The sequence below is a fragment of the Drosophila erecta genome, unplaced genomic scaffold, assembly GCF_003286155.1.
Source record: "Drosophila erecta strain 14021-0224.00,06,07 unplaced genomic scaffold, DereRS2 tig00000021-arrow-pilon, whole genome shotgun sequence".
In the NCBI taxonomy this organism is placed as follows: Eukaryota; Metazoa; Arthropoda; class Insecta; order Diptera; family Drosophilidae; genus Drosophila; species Drosophila erecta.
The window spans coordinates 17471591-17498623 of NW_020825198.1; the positions used below are offsets into that span (position 1 = coordinate 17471591).

Sequence of the window (27033 nt, forward strand, 5' to 3'; positions counted from 1 at the left end):
ATTTATTCAATTTACTTCTCTTAGAAGCAAAAGGCCTTGAATTTTTCAAAATGAATAGACTGTTGGCTACCATTGCGTTTTCAAAAAAATAGAAAAGAAAGGAAACCCCTGATAAAATAAGCAAGCCAATGTTAAACATTTCCTAGGAAGCTGAAACAAGTTGTCTTTTAAGTATTTTGCATTATGCATTTGAATTAAAATTTTGTTTGAATTGGCTAAAATTAGTGCTCAGAATTATGGAGTTCTTTAACACTGGCGCGATAAGCGGAGTTGCTGACCCAACTAATCAGTGTCACGCACCCATTCGCGTTAGCCGAGTTTCTTACCCGACCAGAGCTGCCAACGTGTTGGCTGAGCAATATAATCAATATCGATATGTCTATCGGTATGCTTGCCAAGTACGGTATGTTTAAGCGACCGACGAGCGGTCACACGAGTGCAAGTTGGATTCCAATTCGATCCGTCGCGGTGCGTGGAAAAAATGCACAGATGTAGATAAATCAGCAAGCAACGCTATCAGATCAGATACAGCTATATCGTCGCGAAAACCGATTAATTGACCATGTCCAGCGAATCCGCCTGCGGATCAATTAAACCGTAAAAAGGAGAGCGAGCGAGCGTGAGAGACAGAGAGAGGAGAAGCCTGAGGCGGAGGCGAAAGACAAAGTGCATTTTCAGGGCGTGTTTTTGAGACCCCCCTCGCCAGTAAAGCTCACCCAGCCTCCCAGCCGTCGACAAGAAGTTTGCCGACACAACATATTGCCAACATGCTGCAAATTCGCAAATTCACCTGAGCGGCCAGTAGAACAACAAATCAGATAAATCGCAAACTTCCTTTTTCCTCCGTGCGTGTGTACTTCTGTGTGTGCGTGAGTGTCTCCAATCTTTTTTGTCTACTCCAAAAACGCAGAAAGAGAAAGAAAAATGTGTGCGTGTGTGTGTGTGAAATAAATTAAAGCAAAGCAAAAGGCAAAACGGCAAATAATTGAGCAAAAGGCCAAGAGCGAAGAGCTGAAGCTGAAGTATATAAAAAAAAAGCAAAGCAAATAATAAGTAGTAGTAGTAAGCGAATAAGCCGAAGCACCTGGAGCCGAGAGAGGAGGAGAGAGAAAAGTGTACAAGTTGTTGTTGCTGCGCAAGAGCGAAAAACCACCCAACCACCCACTGGCAAATGGGGGCTCAGCAGGGCAAGGACAGGGGCGGCCACTCGGGAGGTGGCGGCTCGGGGGCCCCCGTCAGCTGCATCGGCCTCTCCAGCAGCCCAGTGGCCTCCGTCTCCCCCCACTGCATCTCCAGTTCCAGTGGCGTCAGCAGCGCCCCCCTCGGCGGGGGCTCCACGCTCCGTGGCTCCCGCATCAAGTCCTCGTCCTCCGGCGTGGCCAGTGGCAGCGGCTCGGGCGGAGGCGGCGGCGGATCCGGTTCGGGGCTGAGCCAGCGCAGTGGCGGACACAAGGATGCACGCTGCAATCCCACCGTGGGTCTCAACATATTCACCGAGCATAACGGTAAGTTCCTTTAAGTGTTGGAAAACGGGCATCGAATGCATGCGAAGTACACAGAGCGAAATGCATATTTTCTAAATTGCAGTGGTGCAACGCCTTTTTAAGTCAAATTAATTGAAAAACATCTGTAAATAGCGCACGCTCAAAAAAGCCAATTATTTAAAATTAAAAGTTTAATCATTTTATGTTTCAACTTGTGTAAGCTAGACTTATTTCTTATTGGTGTTTCTTCTTTTACATTGGATCTCATAGATATGCAAAATTATTTTCTTGCACATTGTAGTTTGAGTTAAAAAGGCATAATTTGTAACAATCATTTGCCATCAGGCCCAAATCGATCTGTTTAAGAGTAGTGTACGTATAAAAATCAGAGGATGTACAATAAATACAGATTCTGAGGTACACAGTCCCATTCACCCACACACTAACTGAAAAACATTGCATGCAGCATTTAAATTCAGGTGTAAATTCCATCATAGTATTGTGACTTTTCTTATTATCTATAAAAATGGTTGATGCTGTATGGCAAATTGCTTAGAGTTGTATTATTTTACAGCCCACAAGATATGAATACTTATACATACATATGAATGATAGGAAATCATTTCAGTTGGTGATGAAATAGTTCAATATTGCAACAACATTTGTTAAGGAATAACTAGCTAAAAAATTGTATTCAATGGCTCCTTTTAATAAATAAAATGAAAAATAATAAAATAATGTCAGTGCATCCGAGGTCTTGCCGTTAAATCTCTGTAAATATCGTGTAAATTTTGATTTATTTGCCAGCTTGGGCTGCACAGTGTTGCTTTTATTGTTCATAAAGTGCAGTCCTCTTGGCTTTCCCTTCCCCTCTCTTTCTGTATTATCCCCACTTTTCCTCTATTCACGCTGCTTTCCAATTGAGCCAATTTCTTTTTTCTTCCATTGCTTCCGATTATATTGGAAATTATTGTTGTTATTGCCGGCTAGTTTCATACTTGTTGTTGCTTTTCCGCTGCTTTTGTTTACGGGAGAGAAAGAGAACGAAGCATAAGGAAAAGCGAAGGAGAGAGGAAAAGAGAGAAAGAGCACGCGTGCTGCTGTTGTTTTTGTGCTGCTTGGGGCGGTTTCAATCCCTATTTGCGCTCTCCATCATCCTTTATCCCTCGACCTTCTTGCTAGCACCCTTATCCCTGCCACCCGCACAGTGGTTGAAATTGCGACCCACAACACCGTTGACCCACCCCCGCTGACATATTGCCATTTCCTTCACTTTTCCGCATTTCCCCCGCATTTTTCCTGCCCTTCACGCACTCACGCACATCTTATTTGCCTTATTTTCTTGTCTAATACTTTTCCATTATTTGCTCTGGCAAACTGCATAATTTTTATTTCCATCCTCCCCGTTTCCGCATTTTCCGTCACTCCCTTATTTAGAGACTTTTCCCGTTGCTAATAGCTTTTTTATGTCCCTGTCGACGACGTCCTACCACAATAGGACCCAGAATCGAGTGGCATTTGGGATTTGGCATAAGACTACCGGAAAAACATTTGTCAGGTTATACAACAGTGGTACAACTTTCTTTCAATAAAAAAAAGTAGAATTGAGAAGCTAAGAATACATCAAAGGGGTCGAAAAAATGTTTTGCTTTCGTGTAAATATACATAAATCGTTTTGGCTTATTCCCCTGGCAATTACAAACATTTTTGCAACAGCTGGCAAGAACGGAAGTTACACATCAAATATTATGACCAGGCGCGACAATCTGTTCCTTAATGATATATCCTTGATATATCCTTACATTTCATTGTTTTCAAAAATTGAATTTTATCCTTGATTGAAGTAAATACTTGAAACCCTTCTCTTTGGAAACTCTTCAAGTTGGCTTCCTCAAAGATAAAAGTATAAAGTATTGATTTTCTCTTGGGACTCCAGGCTAAGCCACATTTCCCAGATGATTTACTACAATCTCTGGATTTTTCTTTCTTATCTCGCTTGCGCAGAGCAATTTGTAATCAATTAGTGCTATTTTTATTATAATTAGTCGCTTATTGTGTGCACTTAAGTTCATTCAATCTCTCAGCTGAGGCGCTGATAAGCCGGTTTTCATATAAATATTTATTGACGCTACTATTGAGTCATCGCTCCGTGCAATATGTGTTCGCCCGACATCGGAAAACAAAACGACATTTTCCAGCTTCGTGCGGTGCGATTTCCCACACAGAAAACTCGACAACCAAAATGCATATCTATTTGCCAAACTATCAGAGTGTGTTCCATCCAAAAAGGTCGAAATGGGGGCCTGCAATTGCCTTTTTCGTGTGTCTGGCCTGCGAAATGCAATTACAGAATTACAATGTAAAAACTGTGTCTGGCTCTGCAGATTACAAGCCGGCACAAATCCCAAAAACAGAAACGGAAAGCCCGACTCGACTCACCACAATTGTCAGTCCGGGTGGATCTCGGACTTTTAAGTGGGCGAATTGGGGGGAAAGTCGCGCTACGCTTCTCCGGCTCAATCAAAGTTAATACAACCACACACGTAACTAGGCACAGTGGGATGAAGCCATTATTTCATCGTGTACATATTGTTAGCTTGGAGTAAACAATCTAGGAGCTAAATAAATATAACCAAGGTGTTATAGCTCAATTCATTTAAATTTGATGACTAGTCTTAAGAATCAATAAACGTAGCACAGTTTCTCTTGATATAATTAACGAAAAGAAAAGTTACTAGAACAAAGTGAATAAAATTCTTCTGCTCCAAAAGATAAGAAAAATAATATGACACGCTTTAGAGAAATTCTCCATCTACGACGTAGCAAAGGCAATGTTCATAAGTCGTGGGCGTTGTGCTAGTCGCAATCGCAATTGCAATTTCATAACCTTGTTGTTGCTCGCAATGCGATACAATGTAATTAGATACTTTGGGGCGGCAGTTGCATTGGCGAAGGGACTGGATTGTGTGTCGCCCTGGGAAAATGCCACAGAACCGGTGCAGAAGCAGATGCAGATGGAGACGCCTCAATGAAGTTGCCAATTGCATTGGCAAATGCGGCGCTGCACCACCCAACTCCGTCCCGCTGGAAAACCCGGGCCACCATGGGCACCACTTTGCAACCAACTCACGCAAGTTGACGTCTCTAAAATAGACTCAAGTGGGAGGGAAGCCACAACTCTTTCTATCGCGGAGAAAAAGTGCACGAAGTGCGTTTCCCTGCGTTGTTGTCCCTGCACTTACAAAAACATGTTTTACAAATTCCTCAATATTTCTGCAATTGAAACCGCGAATTTTGCGATACCATCAAAATATTTTGGAATTTAACAAGTGTTTGATAACATTTTACAGTTCCTTGGATTGGGTGCCATTTATTTTGACCATAATTTACACTTCGAAAAATGTACATATGAGTAATTGCTTTGTTCCACGTCTAACCACTGTGTTATTTTTATCATAATTTACATAGCAATATCAGTAGAGGAAAACAGAATGGTTTATACGTTCAACATTGTAAATTAACTATAATTTTGAACAAATACAAGCGGTAAATCTGAGGATCTTAGGAGCAAATATATTTTATGGCCCTTACAAAGCAAAATATGTTTTTAAATGTGAGAATCCTAAAAAAACTACAATAATTAATTACATTTGTATGTCCTTTGAGACTGTATTTTCTGTATTTTCATGAGGCAACTTGGTAACAAAGTCCGCAGAAATATTGAAAAAGTACTTCTCCGATTTTCTTGCAATGTACTTCACTCGCCTCTATCTTTTTCGCACAAGCAGGGAAATCCGAGTGTGGTGTTGGTCTCAGTTTGCCTGACATGCAAGCGGCAAATTATGAGTCGGGGCAAATGAACTTTTCACAAGGCTAATGGTTGGAAAAGGGGCGAAAAAGGGGGGGCGGGTCAGGTGGCATACAGGTGACGCAGCAAGGAGGAAAAAGTTTTGCTCTTCGGCTTTACTTACCTACCTACCACCCCACAACCCCCCGGAAAACCAAAAACAAACGGAATTAATGTACACGTCGCATAAATATTTCCCCAATGATTGTATGAGCTCAAACATAATTGTCATAATAATAAAGCACTCAGAAAAAGGGAAATCACGGGAGGAACCGAAAGGCAGGGGTTCCACATATCGGAGGCGTTGTCTCCATTACCACTTTGTACCACAAGTCTTTTCTCTTTCGCGGCTGCACTTCTATTATTAGCCCCAAAACGAAATGTGTATCTTCCATGCATTCAGTTGTTATTGTCGTTTTTATACAATTTCCTTTGGCGCTGACGGAGATTGAAAGTTGGAGGAGTCGCTGATCAAGGGGCGTAGTTGGGATAGTGAGCGACGGGGGTCTTGGAATATCGAGTAGAAGCCTATTGAGCCTATCGAAATGTGCATAATGTGCATAAAAGTGGTGTCGTTAGACGAACAATCAAATATGTATGAGTAAACATGTATAATTTTTTAAATAATACACTACTCAATGTTATCCGTAATGATTAACAGGAAATATAGTGACTAACCAAGCATTAAAAACAAATAATGAATTCCTACATTGCTCAGATGAAACTAAATCTACATTTACGGATGCTTTTATTTTTAATTTGTTCAGCTTCAATATATAATATTAAGAAATTAATTAGTTCTAGTTGCGTATGAATAAATTAGTGCGGTGGCAAAAATCGTGCATATTGTTGGACTCTATCGCCAATATCTTTTTGCCGCGCATAAATACTATCTGTTTTTCCACGGCGCCCCCCTTGTCTGACCTTTGACCGCGCCCCTGACTTTCACCAAGCAGCAACAAAGTGCACAACTCTTCATGAGGTTATTTTGCATGTGCGCCATCTCACTCTGTCGCGGTATTTCACCAGGCAGGTTATATGTATATACTTTTGTGGATGTTCCTGTTTTCGATCAAGCTCGTAAATCCTTTCGTGCTCCATGTTCTTTCGGTGTCGGCCTCCATTTGTTCTCTTTGTTTTTTCGATGATTGCATGCCCTGCGCTTTGATGTTTTTTACATTTCTATTCTTAGACCAGTGCGCTTCCATTTCTGGTTGCCTAATATGACCTCCGCCTCGAGCACCCTCCCACTTTCATAGATGGGTGTGTCAATCCAATGGGAAAAACAAGGTAGCGCCAACAGCTGTTCAAATTCCAATTAGACAGTCGTCGAACAGCTGTCAGCGCTCGAATAGCGGTAAAGTTATATGCAGCTTTTCCTAATTCAAAGAATTTCGCTGGATTTAAACTGCTGAAGCTAAATTTGCTCCAACAAATTAAGCCATTAGGAACTCGGACATTCCGATGACTTTCGTTGAGACTTTACGATCTGTTTATATGGCCATAGATCATCATAAATCTGACATCACCGCCGTTTCAATAATTTCCCCAATCACTTTAAAGTCTTTTTTCCTCATTCATGTGACATTAAGTTCGGTCGATTGCTTAACTTTGGTTTTATGTAATGTGCCCTCGTCTTCATTATTTCAATTTCGCATTCCCAGTGGTGCGTTTCAGCGGCCACGCCCCAAAGTTTTCGCCCACCGAATCGGTGGCCCGCATTTTATTTCTGGATACTTTTCCCCCGAGGTCTTTCGCCCCATTGAAAATGGTTTGCATAAATTAGCTGACGAAAAACGGGGAAATTGGAGAAAAACAAACATCATTTGTGGAGGAAAATACATATATACTTTTTCAAGGGGGAGTACGCATAGATGCCCCCAGTATAACGGCAACTAATTAGACGCCAAAGAGGTTTCTTTCACCCCGATTCTCTATTCATTTTCCAGCTTTGAGGTCATAAGTATTGACGCCACTTGATTGATTGATTGACACAACATTGCACGAAAGTCTTTATTTCTCTGGTTTGCTTGTGGAGAGCAATTCAACAATTCAGCAATTCGGGGGGAGTGCTCCACTTGATATATTTGCTATAAGTATTTTCAGTGTTTAACTTGCAATCGCCGAAGGCAAACACTAATTCCCTTTGCTCGCCCCCTTTTTCCGCATTTTGTTTATTAAATTGAGTGCATTCCCTCTCGCTCACTGTGTCTCTGTGTTAAACAAGCCAACAAGGTCATATAAATCAGCAAATAAAACTTTTCTCTTTTTAATATTATTATTTATGTTTATTGCACCCAGTGCATGGCACAAACATAAACAATTTCGTGTGGCCCATTGAGCAAATACTGAAGCTTATCTTTCTGGGGATTTGGTTGGGTATTTTAAAATAAATTATTAGTGTTCACTTTAAGCAAAGAACAGGTGGCTTTACATATTGAACGTAAGATTTATTATCTTTCTTTAATTTGGTTGTAATATTAACTCATTACAGCTATTAAATAAAAAAAAAGCCAAAATTGTGTGATAGATAGATTTCAAACTGTATCTGAAGGCTTTAATTTCCCAAGTGCTCACTGTGGAGCAGAAGGCGACTGGAAACCTGTTTCTGGTTCTTGTCTTTGCGGGAATTGAATCCATCACTGAGCCATGAGAAGTATAAAGAATCGGATTCCGATTCCGATTCCGAATCGGCTTCTCACTTCTCGTTTGCAGTACCTGTCTCTATCTGCAGGTTGAATTGCATTCGCTCCAATCACGTTCGCAATTGCAACTGTTTATGCGATCTTATGGGTTCTTTGGGGGCAGCAAACACTGCAATGGTGGTTGGGGGGAGGGTGAGGTGGGTGGCCAAAGGGGGCAGCATGGCACGTTCACAACTTTGGATCTCCGACTTGCAGTGACTTTCATATAGGTATGTAAAAATGTTTGTATATACCCAAAGCCATGCATATAGGCACCTTTAGTTCAAGCTCCAGATTGCGAGGTGCAGCGTGAAGTAATCTCTGCAAAAACAGCAGCAACAAAGGCACCAGCTGCTGCAGGTTGATTGAATTTTTTCTCCAGCTTCCCAGGTGGTTCATAATCCCCTAGAATACGAAGAAGAAGTGGCACAAATGAGGTGTGAAATGAATGAAGTGCGAAACATTCGCACAAATAGTGAGAACGAAGGGTAGCATTGAGTTGTGCAATTGAGCTTTAAGCTGCTTATTTTTATTTAAAACTTGAAACTGGGACTTGCATTATCTGAGGATATAGTATTAGAGTCCATTTATACTATTCATAAATCGCTCTAGATTTAATCTTATTAATAGAGTTGATTGGTCTTTCAAAAACTTAGGAAACTGTAAATCTAGAAGCCTTTTAATTTACCAAAAATATGCACTTTAGCATAACAATAATATAACCGCCAATGCCAAATTATTTCCTTCAGTCCAATAATGATTTTACCCAATTTCTTTTTCATTTAATTTTCTCCCACTTGCCATTGATATCCCCTAATTGCGTTTTCACCCTATTTAGCCATTGGTGAAATTTGACCAATTCTTTTCGACGGCTTATCAGTTTCTCTCCAAGCCATTGAAGTGGACGGCTCCAAATTCTATTTGTTTTCTTTTTCGCCAGACAAATTAATAAAATTGCCAGTCGTTTAAATAGCGAAGAGAAAATAAATGTGTGCAAAAGAAAAAGCATGACAAATGCAAGTGCAAAGAGAAAGAGAAAGAAGGTGAAACCTGTTTGTCTGTTTTGCCGGTGGGATCCCAACAAAGAAGTGCCTCCTTCTCTTTCAGTGCGGCAATGCTATCCTTGTCACTCCAAATAGCCCCGTCTCTTTCTCGCGGTGGTCAGTGAACCGTTGGCCGAAAACATGAAGCTGCCAAAATATGCCTAACAACAGATGATAACCAAAAATGTAACGCATCAATTTGAAGTTCACAAAGCCAGTTTAAAATATGTTCAAAATTAATGCGAAAATTAATTCCTATAATTGCCTTGCCGGCTTTCGTATGACACTGCCTCTTCTTTTCGTATTTAGTTCATACTCTTCTAATGGCATTTTCCAAATGGAGCTTTCACTTAAATTAAAAAATATGCAACTAGTTGTTTTAAGATAATTATTCATTTATTTAGATTTACAATAGGTTTTAAATAGGTTTTTATTGTAATAAAAAGAGGATAATATATTTATTTATAACCTTAGTAGTTAAAGACTAAAACTAAAGTACAGCGAGGGTATTTAGGATTTTTATGCCTTAGTAGTTAAAAACTGAACTGTTGACTAAAAATGTTTCCCAATCGTTTTTTTTTTAACAGGAACTAAAGTACAACGAGAGTATTTCATATGGCACTTCGTTTTTTGGATTTTTTATGCCCATCCAAGCGGGATGGTTCATTCAGAAGTTTGTTTGGCCTTTGTCTGGCGACGTCTGTCAATTTTTATGCCGTCTGGTAATATTTAAACGACATCCACATCCGCGGCAGCCTGTCGCTCGTCGTCGTTCGTTTCATTTCATTTATAGCAATTGCACTGGCTTCCAAGAAACCGAGAGGCCGGCAGAAAAGGAAGCGGGCAAAAAAATGGCAGAAAATGAAGTAAATGAATCACCAAGATGGTTCTTTTATGCACTCATCATAGATATTTTCCTCTGCTTGCTGCCTTACACCTGGGCTTTAAATAGTTTCCCCCGTCTATGGTTTTTCAATTTTCCCAGTTGATTTCGCATTCTGTTCTCACAATCGCGATAAACGAACCTTTTTCTTTTGAAGAACTTGTCCTGTCGCAGACAGAAAGAAATGCTGGAGATTTCAATCTGCCGGGCAAAATTTAGCTGAGGAAAAACCCGAATTGGTTTTAAAGTGCTCAACTTGCTGGGAAGTGGGAAAAACTAACCCGAAACAGTCGAGTCATTAATTACTTGTGCAATCCTTATCAATCGTTCGTTCACCTTTTCGTTGGATGTAAAAGCAGGTGGGAAAAATCAGCACAAGTGCTAGACTTTCACTTTGCACTGGCTTTTCGATTTTCATTTTCATTGACCAATGAAAATAAACAAATCAAATTTGAGAAACAACTTTGTTAATTGCTGACTCAATCGATCAATCATTTTCATGGCGGCCAGACAAAATATAAAATTATAAGAGGTTTTCAACGATTTTACAACAAATTTCCCACTTCTCCACGCTCGACTTAAATTAAGCGCCGAAAAACGAAATCATGAAATACAAAATAAGCATGAATAAAAGCGAAAAATAGTTGAAAAGCAGACACCTGAAATGGAAAATCATTAGCTGTGAAAATGGTAATTATTATTACTATAAAAGCAGACAGGCGAGAAAAGTGAAAACAGTGACTTTGTTTCTCATTTTTTTAGTGCGTAATTAGTACGAACAAAAATTTGTTAATTTACAATGCGGTAAGACCTGGAGTGATGTAAACACAAGTCGGACATAGAAAACAGCGAAAATTAATGCGGAAGTAAGAAATCCCATGGAAAAATAAAAAAATCAAATACAAAATATTAACCATTTTGACAGAGGAAATCGATCGAAGATATTAAAGTTGTGTTATTTATGCATCAATCCCGCAAAATCGCACCCAAAAAGTCCAAATGATATTTTCTTTTCGGGGGAAATTCGGAGTCATTACCCATTATCCAACAATTAGCCAGACAAACGAACGGATATGCGATGGACGTGACCGGCGGGTTACGTAAAATGGAATGAATGGTTGGCGACAATGACAATGATAGAAATGAACGGGGAAAACCGGAGAAAATAGAGAAGGGACAACACAAAACCAAGGAAAATTGCGCGCATTAAAAAGCTTTTAGGCTGGCTGCCATAAAGATAATCAAATTTTGTTTGCCGAGTACCGAGATTACATTGATTGGGTAGGTGGAAAATACACATATTTCTGTATATTTACCACTGGTTCAACCGTAATTACACGCTTGGGCAAACGCACATGCAGGCATTTAAGTTGGTTGCACTTTGATCTCTCAATTTGTATTATTTCTGTATTTTTCGGCAGCTTTCAATTGAGGAATTACGTAAAACTCGGCGACAAAGGTTAATTTGAAGCACGCTTTCGACTCGAGGCGGAGTTTCCCAAGGTTTCGTCTCTATTTTTGAGTTGAATATGGTTTTACAATTCCCAAACAATGAGAGTTTTCCGCCCACGCACTCAAGACTTCTTTTTGAGGCTGTCAAACTTTCCCAAGAGTTGAATGCAGAGAAACTAATTCAGGAATTCCATCATTGTGTCCAAGACTTCCTTCTCCATCTGTTGTTTTGGCCCCCTATTCGACTTTTATTTCCCCCTGAGAGCTTTTAATATTTGTTTATCTAGAACTGGAAAAAAGACCACATTTTTATGGTCAAATGCTTTTTATCGCCTGCTCAAATTTATTATCTGAGAAATGTATGCCCACGCAAAATGTTTGTGTATGTTTCCCTGCCAGCTGACATGCAAATGAATAAGTGCAAATATCTAGGAAAAAAGTATGACAAATGCCTCTTCTCTCCCCGTTTGGCCATAAACAATAAGCCATAAAACATAAACAAAACAAAACAGAGCACCGCCGGCATACACGGAATCCAGAAAAAGGCAGGTCAAAAAACGAAGGAAGGAATACCAAACCTGAATCGAAAAAACAAACAAAAAGAATCATGAATGAATATCGTGTGTGAATTTGAAATAGTCTGGTCCATAGAAAAATATACGGTGGTCAGAACTAACAACCTTTAAATTATTACAATGCTTTGTTTTATCTTCTGAATATGTTGAAACTGTGGTGCAAGTTTTACAAAAAGCGTGAATCTTATTTAAAATGTATATAAAACTTTGTCGAATAACTGCAATAGTAGGACCGTAAATTGTGCACAGTCACACTAACTTACTGAAATCTTTCTTGAGAGCAGATTATACAAATATTCAAAACACTTCTGAACGTCGCGGTTTTCCTGATCATATCATAGATAACTCGCTTTTCCCACTGTGCACGCCGAGTGAGTCATTCACTCGACACTCACAATTGAATTCCGACTCTTTGGCCAACGCGTCGTATTAGCTTCTTTTTCTTCTTCCCTGCTCTTTGGGCTCGTTCTGTTTGTCATTTGCATAGCCACACAAATTGTGCATGCCAATGGTTTTTGTGCCTTGTTTTGTTTGCTTTCTGGTCATCGTCGACAATTAAAAGTCAATTTCATTCACACTAGACAATGGAGACGGACCCTCGGACACGTGATAATGGACACCATCACGGCAGAATGGGCGAAATTTCCTGTGAACCTAGCAGACTGTAATTGATAAAGTTGCCCGATATCAAGGGCCCAGATTCCGTTCGAGATAACTTTGAGGGAAACTTTCCCCTGCCCATTATGAAAAGCCATTGAAAAGCAAAAATGTTGCAGCTTTGTGAACTTTGCAGCAAGGACAGTAGCGATGCACATGCAAGGGGACCTGGATCGATAGGACCTTCGCCACAAAATTGCTACCTTTTCGTAATCCTACGGAGAATACCCTGGAAATATGTTGTGCGCCATATCAGTTACTATATTGCTTAGGACCTAGCATTTCAAGTACTCACTTAAACCTTGTGAATAGCTGAAGTGAGGGATGTAGCACATTAGAGCTTAGATATTGGTGTATTTTCAGAGGGTATTCGAAGCTTCGACTCATAAAGTGCAGGATCTGCCCATTCATGTGGCTTGTCGCATCGTTTGTCCTTCACCTTATCCCTTTTATCTGCACCCCTTTCCACCGCGCCTGCATCTCCGGTCCTCTGGTGGCCTGGATGCTGGCATTCAATTAATTTGCTGGCGGTGATGCGATTTTATGGATGACACTCATCGCCCGACTGTGGCGGAAAAGGTTTTCATTATTGATTTTTGTGCCACCTTTTTTCGCGCCGTCTGTCTCACTTTAATATGTATTTATTGCACTCACTTGATTTCCATCAAGTTCCTCGCAAATGCAGGTCCAAGGGGACTGAGAGGATGCACTGAGAAAAATTACGAGTTTCTACACAAATTTCACTGGAAAAAGGAGATATATATATGAGCTCATCGAATGAGCTTAAATATTAGTATTTATTAGTCGATAAAACAATTCAAGCAAATTGCCCCTTGTTCAGCAGCACTTTTAGTATGCATACTTTAATTATAAACTTTAAAAGTTTATTGTAAATTTCAAGCACCTCTCAAATAATAATGAAGTACCTCGAATATATTCCATTGAGTGTGATTATGGTTTTGTTCAGAGAAAGCACTCAAAATGCAGTTTTAAGTGCGAAATGGCTCTTTATTTTAAAGTGCAAAGGAGATCGACTGCTGCGTAACACGTCACATTAGGTTGCATGTACCCCTCGACTTTGCCCCTTTCCCCGCGCTCCCCGCGTTACGAAGGCTAGTGAGCCTTGAGTGCGGAATCCTTAGAAAAGTGGTAAAACTCCCTGTGGCCAAGGGGGAAAGTCGAGGAGGAGGGTCGCCTTTGTCAGCCAAGGGTGGATTTCATATTTAACATTTTTTCTTTGGTCCTTTTGCCAAGTGCAGGGCCAAGTCGTGGCCCCTCTGCACCCCTGACACCCCTTAGATCCTTAGAGCCTTCGGCCCTCTGGCTCTTTGCCTTTACATAACTTTCCTTTTGTTCTCGCATCTTCCATTTCGCTCTGGCCACTCGCCATCTCTTTCGCTGCTCGTAGTTTTTCGCACAACATTTTTTCGCACTTGGTTGCAAGGGGAGCAACTTGATCGCAAAACTAGGGGTGTAAAAACTAAAAAAGAGCTAATTAAATTCTTTCACATTTATTCCTGCATTTCCGTGCAAGTTTTGTTTGCCCCGTCAGTTACCAGTTGCTTTTTTCCCATACCATATCAACTAGGGGTCTTAAAACGGGAAACTCAAATTCTCAGATAACCATATGCTGTTCTCAAAAGCTGGGCAGTGAAAACTTTGGCTTTGTAGGTTAATTTCTTCATGTTCCCCTAACTAGACCCGGTTTCTATTTCCCTTTGGGGCGTATTTGCTGCTCTAATCGGGTCTGCCAGCTTAATGATCTCAAGTTCCGTTCAAAAGTTCCGCTTCAAAAGGTATCATTAGGCCATACAGAGGTGGAAAATGCAATTTACATTGAGCAGCGGAAAAAAATGTATAACTAATTATTTATATTTTTGAACAGTATTACTAAATATGTTTTTTTAGTTGCACTCTTATCCTATTTAAGAGTTGGGCCTTTCTCTTCCCTCAAAGAGATTCAAATTTTCCGACTCTCCAATGTAATTATATAACTTTATTAAGGTGCTACCAAGTTTGACTTCCTTAATGCAAGGTTGAGTTTTTCCCTTTAACTTAATCAAATTGAAAGGCAAAAAAGCTTAAATCAAACCCCTGAGAATTTCCCCTACACTTGCCCCATTCCCCTGCGTTGCAACGGAAGCCAGAGAAATGACTAATTAAATTTACACCGTAAAAGTTTATTACTGCTGACTGGCCACGCCCCCTGCCCCTTTTATGTATATGTAACTACATACCATACACTCGTTTGTATATATAAACGTCTGGATGTCTGGCCAAGAGGCCAAAGGCAAAATGTGAATGAAATCCGACAAGTAGAGTAAGGGGTGCTAAAAAGGGGAGACGAGACCGAGGCCAACTGAAAATCCCTGCCAGGTTAAGACACAAAAGCCCTTGAGCTGAAAACACAAAAATACGTAGAAAAAACAAAGCTAAAATAGAGTAAAAAAAGTAACTAAGAGTCTAAGCAGAACGTGCTGAAATGCAATGAGCGAAAAAAAGCGAGTAAACCAGAAAGCGCCACAAAAATCAAACCCGCAGAAGAACAAGTGCATGAATGGCCTGTGTGAATGGATGACAGACTTAGCGAATGAAATAATGAATGAGCACTTGAAGATGCTTTGCCATAAATCACACATTGAAGCTCGATTCGGATGGGGAGCGAACAGAAGCACTATATCCACAGATAACAAATGGCAGACACATCAAGTTTAATGCTCGCTGGACAAGGACGGACCATCAAACAAAGGACGGATACTTTAGAAATCTCGAGATACAATTCGCAATGAGTATCCGTTAGAGCCAAGGCTGTAATGAAAAGCTTTTCAATATTCGATGCAGGCTATATATAGTTGCATTTGTATAGTTCTTTGTTGCAGGAGCATATACCAACTACTTCGCTTGACTACTAATCATAGTTGACAATAGGTGATTTTGAGGTCTTCAAGGTTCCATAGAAATAAATATTTCGATCTTTTCATGACAACTGTTCGAATTAATACCCTTAGTTGTTGTATTTTTGATAATTGTAAAGAGAACTAATACTTAAATCAGAACAGCGTTATATAAGATATTTGACTTCAAACTGCAGTACTACAGTTTGTTTATAAAATAATTTCTAAGTTCTTGTTTCGCGGGCACTACTGTATTTTCTGTATCGGTTCATAGTTTGTAGAGGATCTTCAGCTGCTGATGCGGCTGATTCCAATCTGTGCTTACTCAACACACTTACTTTAGTCTTTGAGTAGTTGCGGGCGGAAAGTGGGTGGATTGGAGGCTTGGGTGGTGCGGAGGTGCGGAGATGCCAGAGGGTGGGAAAGCGGTACCGCGCATCATTTCACTCGTAATCAGCCCTCAGCTCAGCTCGAGATGCTCCAAATTCACGCTAATAACCTGCATAAGCAGTCGCTAGATGGCGGATGTGCATGGCTTGAGACATGTTTCTATCGCCATCTCTGTCTCCATCCATATATCCGCCTCTTTCTCTCCCAACATGTGTAGAATTTTTGTGACTTTAAAGTTCATTGGACCCATTCCGCTTGAGCAGCAGCTTAAGTTCTCTGAATGGGGCATATATTTCTCCGTTTTTTTTATACACACTCCCCTTTTTTGTCAAATGTCTAGGGGGCGTGTTACACTATACAAAATTATCATTTTTCACTTGTAAAAGCAACTTTTATTAGCCTAAATGTATTTAAACATTCATAAATTTGTTTCATGATGTACGAAGACATCTGGTCTTATGTAATTGAATGGAAATTCGATTTTCCACACATTTTCGACACATTTCTTTCAGTGTGCACACACTCGCACGTTAGGTATTCCAGAATCACTAAGATACTTTTCACTCGGCTGAAAAATTACAGCACTTACTGAAGCCATCATCGGGCTGCTGTTGTTATTACTCTTCTTCTTGTTCTGGCCGGGTCGCTAATTGGCCTTCCTGCGGTTGCAAGACCCTCTAATTCTGTAATGCCTCTTCGCTTTTGATGTCATCCATCCGCTAACTGTATATAGTTCGCTGTACATGTGTTTTCCTATTACTTACCTAGAGTTATGACTAAGATAATTGTATTTAATTTAGTTTTCTTTTTATTTTGTTTGTAAAACTTTGTTTGTTTTTGAGCCTCTTCGGACTTCCATTGTAGTTCATCGCATTTGCCGCCCATCGTTATTAGATGATAACATGAAAACCTGCCTGCTCTATCCATAGATAATTTACCAGTTGGCTGACAACCTGCCTCTCACCCAAAATCTTTCTGTTTCTTTCATTTCTCCAGGTACCAAGCACAGCTCTTTTCGCGGCCATCCAGGCAAATATCACATGAACTTAGGTAACGACCACAAAAACTTCTACACATCATCCGAAAAACAAAATACCAATGTAAAGTCCTCATAAGTGTCATTCTTAATAATTAAAGAGCGGTTCCCATCCGATGATTGGGGTATTATCATTATGTATTGCACGATGATATTGGGGTTTCAAACAGTGATGAGAAGGCATCTGTTGTTCATAAGATATTTGACCCCAAAATGTTCATAACTTGAACGAAATAAATATATTTATATATATTTCGCTTCTTACGGTAATATGTAGGGACATATTTGTCATATTTAGTCATATTTGTACTTAAGATAAATCATCATGTTACAAATGTATTTGGGTGTAACTAACCAACTTATTTGCGAAGAATATTCTACTTATCGAATTCGTTTAAGGAATATATTATTATTATATGATTTGATTTTGAACCTGATGTTTTTGCTTAACTAACATCTAAACAGAATCGCTTAGGTTCGTTCGGACTAGCTCGTTATAGAATCCCTCGTAAAGCCATTTAGCTATAATTATGATAATTGCAACATCTAAAGCTGAGTCAACATCTCTAGACTTCCTGCATTAGCCCTAAAAACTGAGTCAATACCAAATTATTCTCGATCCCCGCGCCTACTAGAACAGTTGCCCACATGAGTCATACCCTACCCTACTTTCAAATTGGATGTCCGAGATTGCATATAAAGTGGGTGTATGTATTCACCGGCTAATATTAGGCTGGGGGACTTAGACAGACAGACAGACCACCATTGGAGAACCGTACATTTCCGCTCTAATCTGTCCCGATATATTCCCTTTTATGCCCCGAATCCCACTCCACGCCTATTACTCGCTATTAATATTTCCTGTCTCGCGCGCATAAATTAACAGTGTGGTGCGATGGGGAACCCTTTTCAAATGCAATACAATATGATTTGGATCGGTTTATGACTGCTTAGCACACCGACCGCAAACCAAAGATTCCCGGTCTCTGAATGACTTCCACTTCATCCAAATTTATGCACAATTGTGTCCACGAAAGTGGAGAACTTTTATGCAGCGGAAGTGTTTGCTTTGGTCAAACAAAACTCGCACGCACTCGAAAAAAGAGTGGGAAAAATGTAAATTTGTACAATTATTTCAATGGAACACTGCATCGAAAGTCTGGTTTAATTTCAAAGAGTACCCTTTTTTAGAAGCCTGCTTCGGACAGGTTTGCATCTGACAAGTTTGCACAGTCTATCAAGCGAAACTTCATCTCGAAATGGTCCGCCACATTCTGTAGAACAACATTGTACAGCAAAATGGTTTGGCAATTGATGTGTGACGACTAGTAGATACCTTTCAATATGATATACTAAAGTTTTCGGGGCTTGTGATGGAATGTTCTTGATCTTTAAATCAATCCTAGACTAGCAATCCGTTCTGTTCAATCATTATTTTTAAAGGTCCATCCAAAAGTCGTTTCCTTCCGGAATGCATCCCACAGATACAGCTTTAGGTGCAGGGAGCATTCCAGCTATGGATTCGCAGTTAAAAAAGAGTGTGGGAGGCGGAAGAAAAGAACGGCTTTGGGGGACACCGAACCGACTGACAATCAGCTAGAACTTCCCACAATAAAATGCCTCGTTGAGGGATTCCTGGTCCACCGCTGGCTGGCAGACCACGATTTGTGTAATTTTATTCCGCTTAATGCATAATTTATTCCATTCCCTCAATGGAGCAGAGAGTTGCACTCCGATTTCCCCGCTGGCCAGCACTTGCTCCACAAATTGCCCGCATTCCTCGAGGAGAAACAGGTTTACCTGCATTGTCTTCTCTTAGTACACCTTAAAAAATGTGATTTGCAAAGATGCCTCCAACAAATGTCAGGCAAACACACTGAATTTATCATCAAAGTTTCATTAAAAATGTAATTGTACAAATTGTAACAGACTAACGACTATAACAACACGATTCTACTACTATTCAACCTCCAATTAATTTGATTTTAAAACCGCAAGCAAACCAAGCGTAACATTTTAAAGTAGACATTGAGATGTGGCATAGAATGCTAAACAACTTGACCAAAGATAATACAATTATTAATCAATACTCTATGCAAAAAAAAAGTATTTCAAATATATTTAAATAATAAAATCAACCCAGTTAGGCTGTTCCCTCACAGTGTAACCACGCTTTTGGAATTTGAATTCATGTTTTACCATCTAATATTAATTTTCCCTTTGGCTCTGCCTTACAGAAGCCCTGCTGCAGTCGCGTCCATTACCTCACATTCCGGCCGGAAGCACGGCGGCCTCTCTTCTGGCGGATGCGGCTGAGCTGCAGCAGCATCAGCAGGATTCCAGCGGACTGGGACTGCAAGGCTCCTCCCTAGGCGGTGGTCACAGTTCGACTACATCTGTGTTTGAATCCGCCCACCGGTGGACCTCGAAGGAGAACCTACTGGCCCCCGGACCTGAGGAGGATGATCCGCAACTGTTCGTGGCGCTGTACGATTTCCAAGCCGGCGGAGAGAACCAATTGAGTCTGAAGAAGGGCGAGCAGGTGCGCATACTTAGCTACAACAAATCGGGGGAGTGGTGCGAGGCGCACTCGGACTCCGGAAACGTGGGATGGGTGCCCTCCAACTACGTCACGCCGCTGAATTCGCTGGAGAAGCACTCCTGGTACCACGGGCCCATCTCACGCAATGCCGCCGAGTACCTTCTCAGCTCCGGAATCAATGGCAGTTTCCTGGTTCGCGAAAGCGAAAGTTCACCGGGTCAAAGGAGCATCAGTCTCAGGTGCGTATATGCGATTTTTCATTGGAAATTGTTTTATTTATGTGTTCATGCTCTTTCGAACAGATACGAGGGTCGCGTCTATCACTACCGCATCTCAGAGGATCCCGATGGAAAAGTCTTCGTCACCCAGGAGGCCAAGTTCAACACTCTGGCCGAGCTGGTGCACCACCACAGCGTGCCCCATGAGGGTCACGGCCTGATCACACCGCTCTTGTATCCGGCGCCCAAGCAGAACAAGCCCACTGTCTTCCCGCTGAGTCCCGAGCCGGATGAATGGGAGATCTGCCGGACGGACATCATGATGAAGCACAAACTGGGCGGTGGGCAATACGGAGAGGTCTACGAAGCCGTTTGGAAGCGCTACGGCAACACTGTGGCTGTTAAAACGCTCAAGGAGGACACCATGGCGCTGAAGGACTTCCTTGAGGAGGCGGCCATCATGAAGGAAATGAAGCATCCTAATCTGGTGCAGCTCATTGGTGGGTATTTAAAAATTAATTTGAAAATTCTACTAAGCAAGAGGAAATGTCATAAACATGTTTCCGCATTTCAGGTGTTTGCACCAGGGAACCGCCGTTCTACATCATCACCGAGTTTATGTCGCACGGTAATCTGCTGGACTTCCTGCGCTCCGCCGGCCGAGAAACGCTCGACGCAGTGGCTCTGCTGTACATGGCCACGCAGATAGCGTCGGGAATGAGCTACCTGGAGTCGCGCAACTATATCCATCGCGATCTCGCTGCCCGCAACTGCCTGGTGGGCGACAACAAGCTGGTCAAGGTGGCGGATTTCGGCCTAGCACGCCTGATGCGGGACGACACGTATACGGCACATGCCGGAGCCAAGTTCCCGATCAAATGGACCGCACCGGAGGGTCTGGCCTACAACAAGTTTAGCACTAAGTCGGACGTTTGGGCCTTCGGTGTCCTGCTGTGGGAGATCGCCACATACGGAATGTCGCCGTATCCGGGCATCGACCTGACCGACGTGTACCACAAGCTGGAGAAAGGCTATCGCATGGAGCGACCCCCAGGCTGTCCGCCGGAGGTGTACGACTTGATGCGCCAGTGCTGGCAGTGGGATGCCACCGACAGGCCCACGTTCAAGAGCATACACCATGCGCTGGAGCACATGTTTCAGGTGGGTGACGTCGAGGTGTGGGACGATGAATATGACGATGATAACGAAGATCGTGACGATGCTGGCGAGGAGGCGAGTGACTACGACGGCGACGACGACGACGAGCTCCACCAGAACAGCGGCAGCATCCACAGCCATGTGCATAGCCATAGCAATAGCCATAGGAATAGGAGTAGTCATAGTCATAGCCACAGGCACCGCCACCACCTCGTCGACGTGCTCTGATCGCTCGAGATCGAGGGTGCAGCAAGTAGTGATAGCAATAATGAGCCACATGGTGCCCATCTCTCCTTCTCCGCTCCTCCGCAGGAATCGTCCATCACCGAAGCGGTCGAGAAGCAGCTGAACGCCAACGCCACCAGCGCGAGCAGCTCCGCTCCGAGCACATCGGGCGTGGCCACCGGCGGAGGAGCCACAACCACGACGGCGGCCAGCGGCTGCGCTTCCTCATCCTCGGCCACCGCCTCGCTAAGTCTCACACCGCAGATGGTGAAGAAGGGTTTGCCCGGCGGGCAGTCCCTCACGCCGAACGCCCACCACACCGATCCGCACCAGCAGCAGGCCAGCACGCCCATGTCAGGTGAGGGAAACCCCTTAACGCAGTGCGTTCTTGTCTTACCAGTGCCATATCCTTGCAGAAACCGGCTCCACTTCCACCAAACTAAGCACTTTCTCCAGCCAGGGCAAGGGCAACGTCCAGATGCGTCGCACCACCAACAAGCAGGGCAAACAGGCGCCCGCCCCGCCAAAGCGAACCAGGTAAGACCTCTTCTCAGCATGAGTTGATAAATAGTACTGCTGCAGTGAACGTCTATTGAAACTTTGCTGTGGAAGCAGCCGAAGGAGAGGAGCCAAATGCAGTAACTCTAGTGAACCAATAGTTAATCATCTGATTTCAATGTATTTACAGCCTGCTCTCGAGCAGTCGGGACTCCACTTATCGCGAGGAGGATCCTGCCACCGCCAGATGCAATTTCATCGACGACCTCAGCACGAATGGTATACACAAATTGAAAACTGCCAACTATTTCAGCCAGACCCTCTCTAGAAATTTCAAGACCCAAATTCCAACCCACCATACACACCAAATACGTACACAACAACAACAACAACAGTCCGTACAACAACAAACAGTACCACTGCCAGTACAGCAACAACAACAACAACATCAACAGCAGAAACATCAACAATATTCCATTAAGAAATCGTCCTCCTGCAGTAGTTTTCTTTACGACATCCTATTTCGAGGTATTTTGTCATCGGAGTCCATAGCGAGAATCTCCTTTTCAAAAATTGTTTACGTTTTATATTTTGGTTCCTGTGTTACTTGATTCGTGTTACTTGTTTATGTTTAATTGTAATTGGTTTGTTAGTGCTTACATAAGTTCCTGCATTTATTGGCTGTTCATTGTGGAATTCTTTCATATTTTATTTCCACACTGTTATTTTCTAAATTTAGTTGTATGATTATTTTCGTGTCGATGATTTCCTAATGTAACGTCTTTCTTCTGTCTGATCTCTGAGCATTAACCTTTTTCATTAGATGTTTCTCTAACCATCTCCATACTTATTATTATAATGTTGGTATTATCTGTTATTTTTATTGCTTTTATTTATGTTGGTGCCTGTTAACTTATGTTGTTTATATTTGGTTATAACTACTTTAACTATCATGTGTTTGGTTTATATCCTTGAAAGTCAATAATGAGAAATATCAGTATTCTTGTAAGTATTTTCTTGTTTTTAAATTATGTTATCTTATTTTTTCAATAAGGCTTTTCAAACTATGGATCCTATATAACGTAAAATAGGATGGATCTAAGAACATTGAAACTTTTTTTTAGGAAAACTAGTTTTTAATGCATTCTTTCAAGGTTATACCAGATATGCTCAAATACTCATATCTTTTTAAGTTGATAATTTGGTGTTTTCTAGTTTTACCCGCTCGACAAACATCAACGCACACATACACACCACATGACTTTGGTCAGGATTAACTCATATCCAAGTGCCAGTGATGGAAAGTACCTACATAGATCAGCGCTTTTAATAACCTCCAATTGTTCTATACCAAGATATAAATACAATTTTGAATGAGTTCCAAAATGTTAGGGTATTTCCCATCACTGATCATTAATACCAACCAGCATCTAGCACCTGGCACGACGCATTCTATTAACCACTTACTATGCATCGATTCCAAGTTAATCGTTCTTTACCATTTACTTTGGTAGGATTTGCCCGTGACATCAACAGCTTGACGCAGCGATACGACTCCGAAACGGATCCGGCAGCTGACCCAGACACAGATGCCACCGGCGATAGTCTGGAGCAGAGCCTGAGCCAAGTGATAGCCGCTCCTGCCACCAACAAGATGCAGCATTCTCTTCACAGCGGCGGAGGAGGAGGCATAGGTCCTCGATCCTCGCAGCAGCACAGCTCCTTCAAGCGTCCGACTGGAACACCCGTGATGGGTAACAGAGGGCTAGAGACCCGGCAGAGCAAGCGGTCCCAGCACCATCCACTGGCTCCGGGTCCAGGACCGCCAGCAACTCAACCGCATCATGGCAACAACGGTGTGGTAACCAGTGCCCATCCCATCACAGTGGGAGCGCTGGAGGTGATGAATGTCAAGCAGGTGGTGAACCGCTACGGCACACTACCCAAGGGTGCCAGAATCGGTGCCTATCTGGACAGCCTTGAGGACAGTAGTGAGGCTGCTCCTGCTCTTCCGGCAACTGCTCCTTCTCTGCCACCAGCCAATGGACACGCCACGCCTCCAGCTGCCAGAATTAATCCGAAGGCCAGCCCCATTCCGCCACAGCAAATGATCAGGAGCAACTCGTCGGGAGGTGTGACCATGCAAAACAATGCAGCTGCCAGTTTGAACAAGTTGCAGCGTCATCGCACCACTACCGAAGGTACCATGATGACGTTCTCCTCCTTCCGAGCGGGCGGTTCCAGTAGCTCACCCAAGCGGAGTGCCACGGGAGTTGCATCAGGAGTGCAGCCAGCTCTGGCGAACCTTGAGTTTCCACCGCCTCCATTGGATTTGCCTCCGCCGCCCGAGGAATTCGAAGGGGGACCACCGCCTCCTCCACCGGCGCCGGAGAGCGCTGTGCAGGCCATCCAGCAGCACTTGCATGCCCAGCTGCCAAACAATGGCAATATAAGCAACGGAAACGGAACAAACAACAACGACAGCAGCCACAACGATGTAAGCAACACTGCTCCCAGTGTGGAGGAGGCCAGCTCCAGATTTGGAGTGTCTCTGAGAAAACGCGAGCCCTCCACCGACTCCTGCAGCTCGCTAGGCAGTCCACCCGAGGATCTCAAGGAGAAGCTAATCACCGAAATCAAGGCGTCTGGTAAGGATAGTGCTCCGACCTCACATCTGGCAAACGGCTCGGGCATCGCAGTCGTGGACCCTGTCTCCCAGCTTTTCACCGAACTAGAGGAGAGCATGAAGCTGCCAAAGCCGCCGCCGCAGCAGCAAAAGCTGACCAACGGCAATGGTACTGGGTCCGGATTCAAGGCTCAGCTGAAGAAAGTCGAACCGAAGAAGATGTGCGCGCCAATGGCCAAAGCGGAGCCGGCCAATACCATAATCGACTTCAAGGCCCATCTGCGCCGGGTGGACAAGGAGAAGGAGCCGGCAGCTCCAGCTCCAGCTCCAGTTCCAGCGGCAGCTCCTGTAGCCGTAACAAACAATGCCAACTGCAATACGACGGGCACTTTGAACCGGAAGGAGGACAGCAGCAAGAAGTTCTCCCAGGTCATGCAAAAGACTGAAATCAAAATCGACGTAACCAACTCGAATGTGGAGGCGGATGCGGGAGCAGCGGGAGAGGGCGATCTCGGCAAGCGACGTAGCACAGGTAGTATTAATAGCTTAAAGAAACTGTGGGAGCAGCAGCCACCGGCGCCGGATTATGCCACCAGCACGATCCTCCAGCAACAGCCGTCGGTGGTAAATGGCGGCGGAACACCAAATGCCCAACTGTCTCCCAAGTACGGGATGAAATCGGGGGCCACCAATGCAGGTGGCACTCTTCCAGCCAAGCTGGGCAACAAGCCACCACCGGCAGCCCCTCCACCACCGCCCCCGAACTGCACCACCTCCAACCTCTCCACCACATCCATTAGCACCTCTAGTAGAGATTTCACCAGCAGGCAACAGGCCAGCAGCACAATAAAAACCTCTCATTCAACGCAACTCTTCACAGATGACGAGGAGCAGTCGCATTCGGACGGTCTGGGGTCGGGAGGCCAAGGAGCAGCAGACATGACCCAGTCGCTGTACGAGCAGAAGCCCCAGATCCAGCAAAAGCCAGTGGTGCCACACAAGCCCACAAAGCTGACCATCTACGCCACGCCAATTGCCAAACTGGCCGAACCGGCCAGCTCCACCCAGATATCGCGGGAGAGCATTCTGGAGCTGGTGGGACTGCTGGAGGGCTCGCTCAAGCATCCTGTGAATGCTATCGCCGGATCTCAGTGGCTGCAGCTGAGTGACAAGCTCAACATTCTGCACAACTCGTGCGTGATCTTCGCGGAGAACGGAGCGATGCCGCCACACTCAAAGTTCCAGTTCCGGGAGCTGGTCACGCGGGTGGAAGCACAGTCGCAGCACCTGCGCTCCGCCGGCAGCAAGAATGTCCAGGACAACGAGCGCCTGGTGGCCGAGGTCGGTCAGTCGCTGCGTCAGATCTCCAATGCGCTTAACAGGTAAATGATAAGACGGGGGATGGACGCGCCCGACCAACATCAGGGAATCTGGCTGGATGCTGAGGGCAACTTCATCAAGCGCAAGTGATCGGGCCCCAGTCTGTAGACCCAATCATCCAACCACACCATCCCCCGTGGAAGCAGAACCGGAAACGGAAGCGACAGTCGCACACCGGAAACAGGAGGAGGAAAAACAGGAAACGAAACTTCAAGCCCAGCGAAGAAGAAATGACAACTACATTAGCAACAGCAGCAACTAAAATCGGAGGAGGACACCTATGTATCGTACTTGGTAGCGTGTAGTAGTAGCTTCTATTATATATACCCATATATATCTAGTCAGATCTGTGCAGAGCCCCTACGAAAGCTTCCAGAAAAACAAGAAATTAGAAAACCGAAAAAAACAGAAATGAAATCATTCAACAATGAGTTGCTAAGCAAATTTGGGTAAGGTCTCGCGGGAGGATCCTTGTTTTTAATTGTAAAGTGAGGGCACACCTCCCACCCACTCAACCCCTTTCCAACCGCCCCTAAAACGTATTCGCGCTTCGTTTGTTTTATATACATAGAAAGACACAAGACATGGCTTAAGAATGAAAGGAAATATATTCATAGAATATCTCAATAAACTTAGTAATTACAAAGAAAACGCAATGCATATATACATATACATACATATATTTACATATACTAGTCGTAAAATGTTTTATTATACCTATACATTTACATACTTCTACAAGATAAAAAGATAAAGATATTATATTATATGATACATTTAACGACCACAAAACTCCCCCTTTGAGAGAATGGAAACAGAAAGGAACTTGATACTTTTTCGGAATGCGTAGGCGCGACTTCTTTTCGATCGTGTGTTTTTAAGCCCCGCAGTATATATGTCTATGATCATGATCTATATGTACTCGGCGTAACCATTACATACACAGTAGCAAAGCCCAAAGATATTATTATTAACTGATAACTTCAACTACTACTACTCAAATTGATTGATATGTTTAGTGGCAAAGACTATATTGATTTATGTTTAATCTATGTTCGAGAACGAAGCGCATCGAAATGCTTTTAAGACGTATACACAACCAACTGTAATTATTATCTGATATTTTCAAGGATTTTAAACAACTTTTATACGTAAACGAAAATCACATAAAAATTAAAAAAAAGAACAAAAACAAAACCAAATAAATTTATTTCAAAATAAACGAATCGAGACAGTAAGGCGATGGGCAGTCTGCGATAATATGCAGAGCGGTCAAAACCTACAGATATAATTACAAATATTGATGTGCATACAATAAACTTATGCCTTTCCCTATAACCCAAAAGTCCTCTTCCTTGGCCCGGAATCGATAAAATGTCAAAAAGAAAAAAAAAAAAAGAAAAATGGGCCAACGCTCTGTTGTGGCGAGGCGAACGCGACA

The 27033-nt window shown here is 42.9% G+C and overlaps 1 protein-coding gene across 8 annotated transcripts; it reads left to right on the top strand.

The window, feature by feature from the left end:
• Positions 1-360: 360 nt before the first annotated feature.
• LOC6544214 (tyrosine-protein kinase Abl) lies at positions 361-26930 on the top strand. Of its 8 annotated transcripts, none has more exons than XM_026976443.1 (10): positions 361-1505; positions 16906-16959; positions 19183-19726; positions 19790-20205; positions 20280-20866; positions 21176-21446; positions 21505-21625; positions 21777-22114; positions 23101-24744; positions 25093-26930. In XM_026976443.1, exons 1-10 carry the CDS (start codon positions 1172-1174, stop codon positions 25596-25598), a joined length of 4815 nt encoding a protein of 1604 aa, XP_026832244.1. In that variant the 5' UTR covers positions 361-1171; the 3' UTR covers positions 25599-26930. The 8 variants fall into 8 exon arrangements, with proteins under 8 accessions (XP_026832244.1, XP_026832246.1, XP_026832241.1 ...); XM_026976445.1 differs by having other exon boundaries at positions 21777-21865; XM_026976440.1 differs by having other exon boundaries at positions 23101-26930.
• Positions 26931-27033: the final 103 nt, after the last annotated feature.

Coding starts and splice junctions, on each gene's coding strand:
- LOC6544214 (XM_026976440.1), top strand. CDS start 1,172: ATGGGGGCTCAGCAGGGCAAGGACAGGGGCGGCCACTCGGGAGGTGGC. Junction 16,960..19,182: donor CAAATATCACATGAACTTAG/GTAACGACCACA, acceptor TCTGCCTTACAG/AAGCCCTGCTGCAGTCGCGT. Junction 20,206..20,279: donor TAATCTGGTGCAGCTCATTG/GTGGGTATTTAA, acceptor TCCGCATTTCAG/GTGTTTGCACCAGGGAACCG.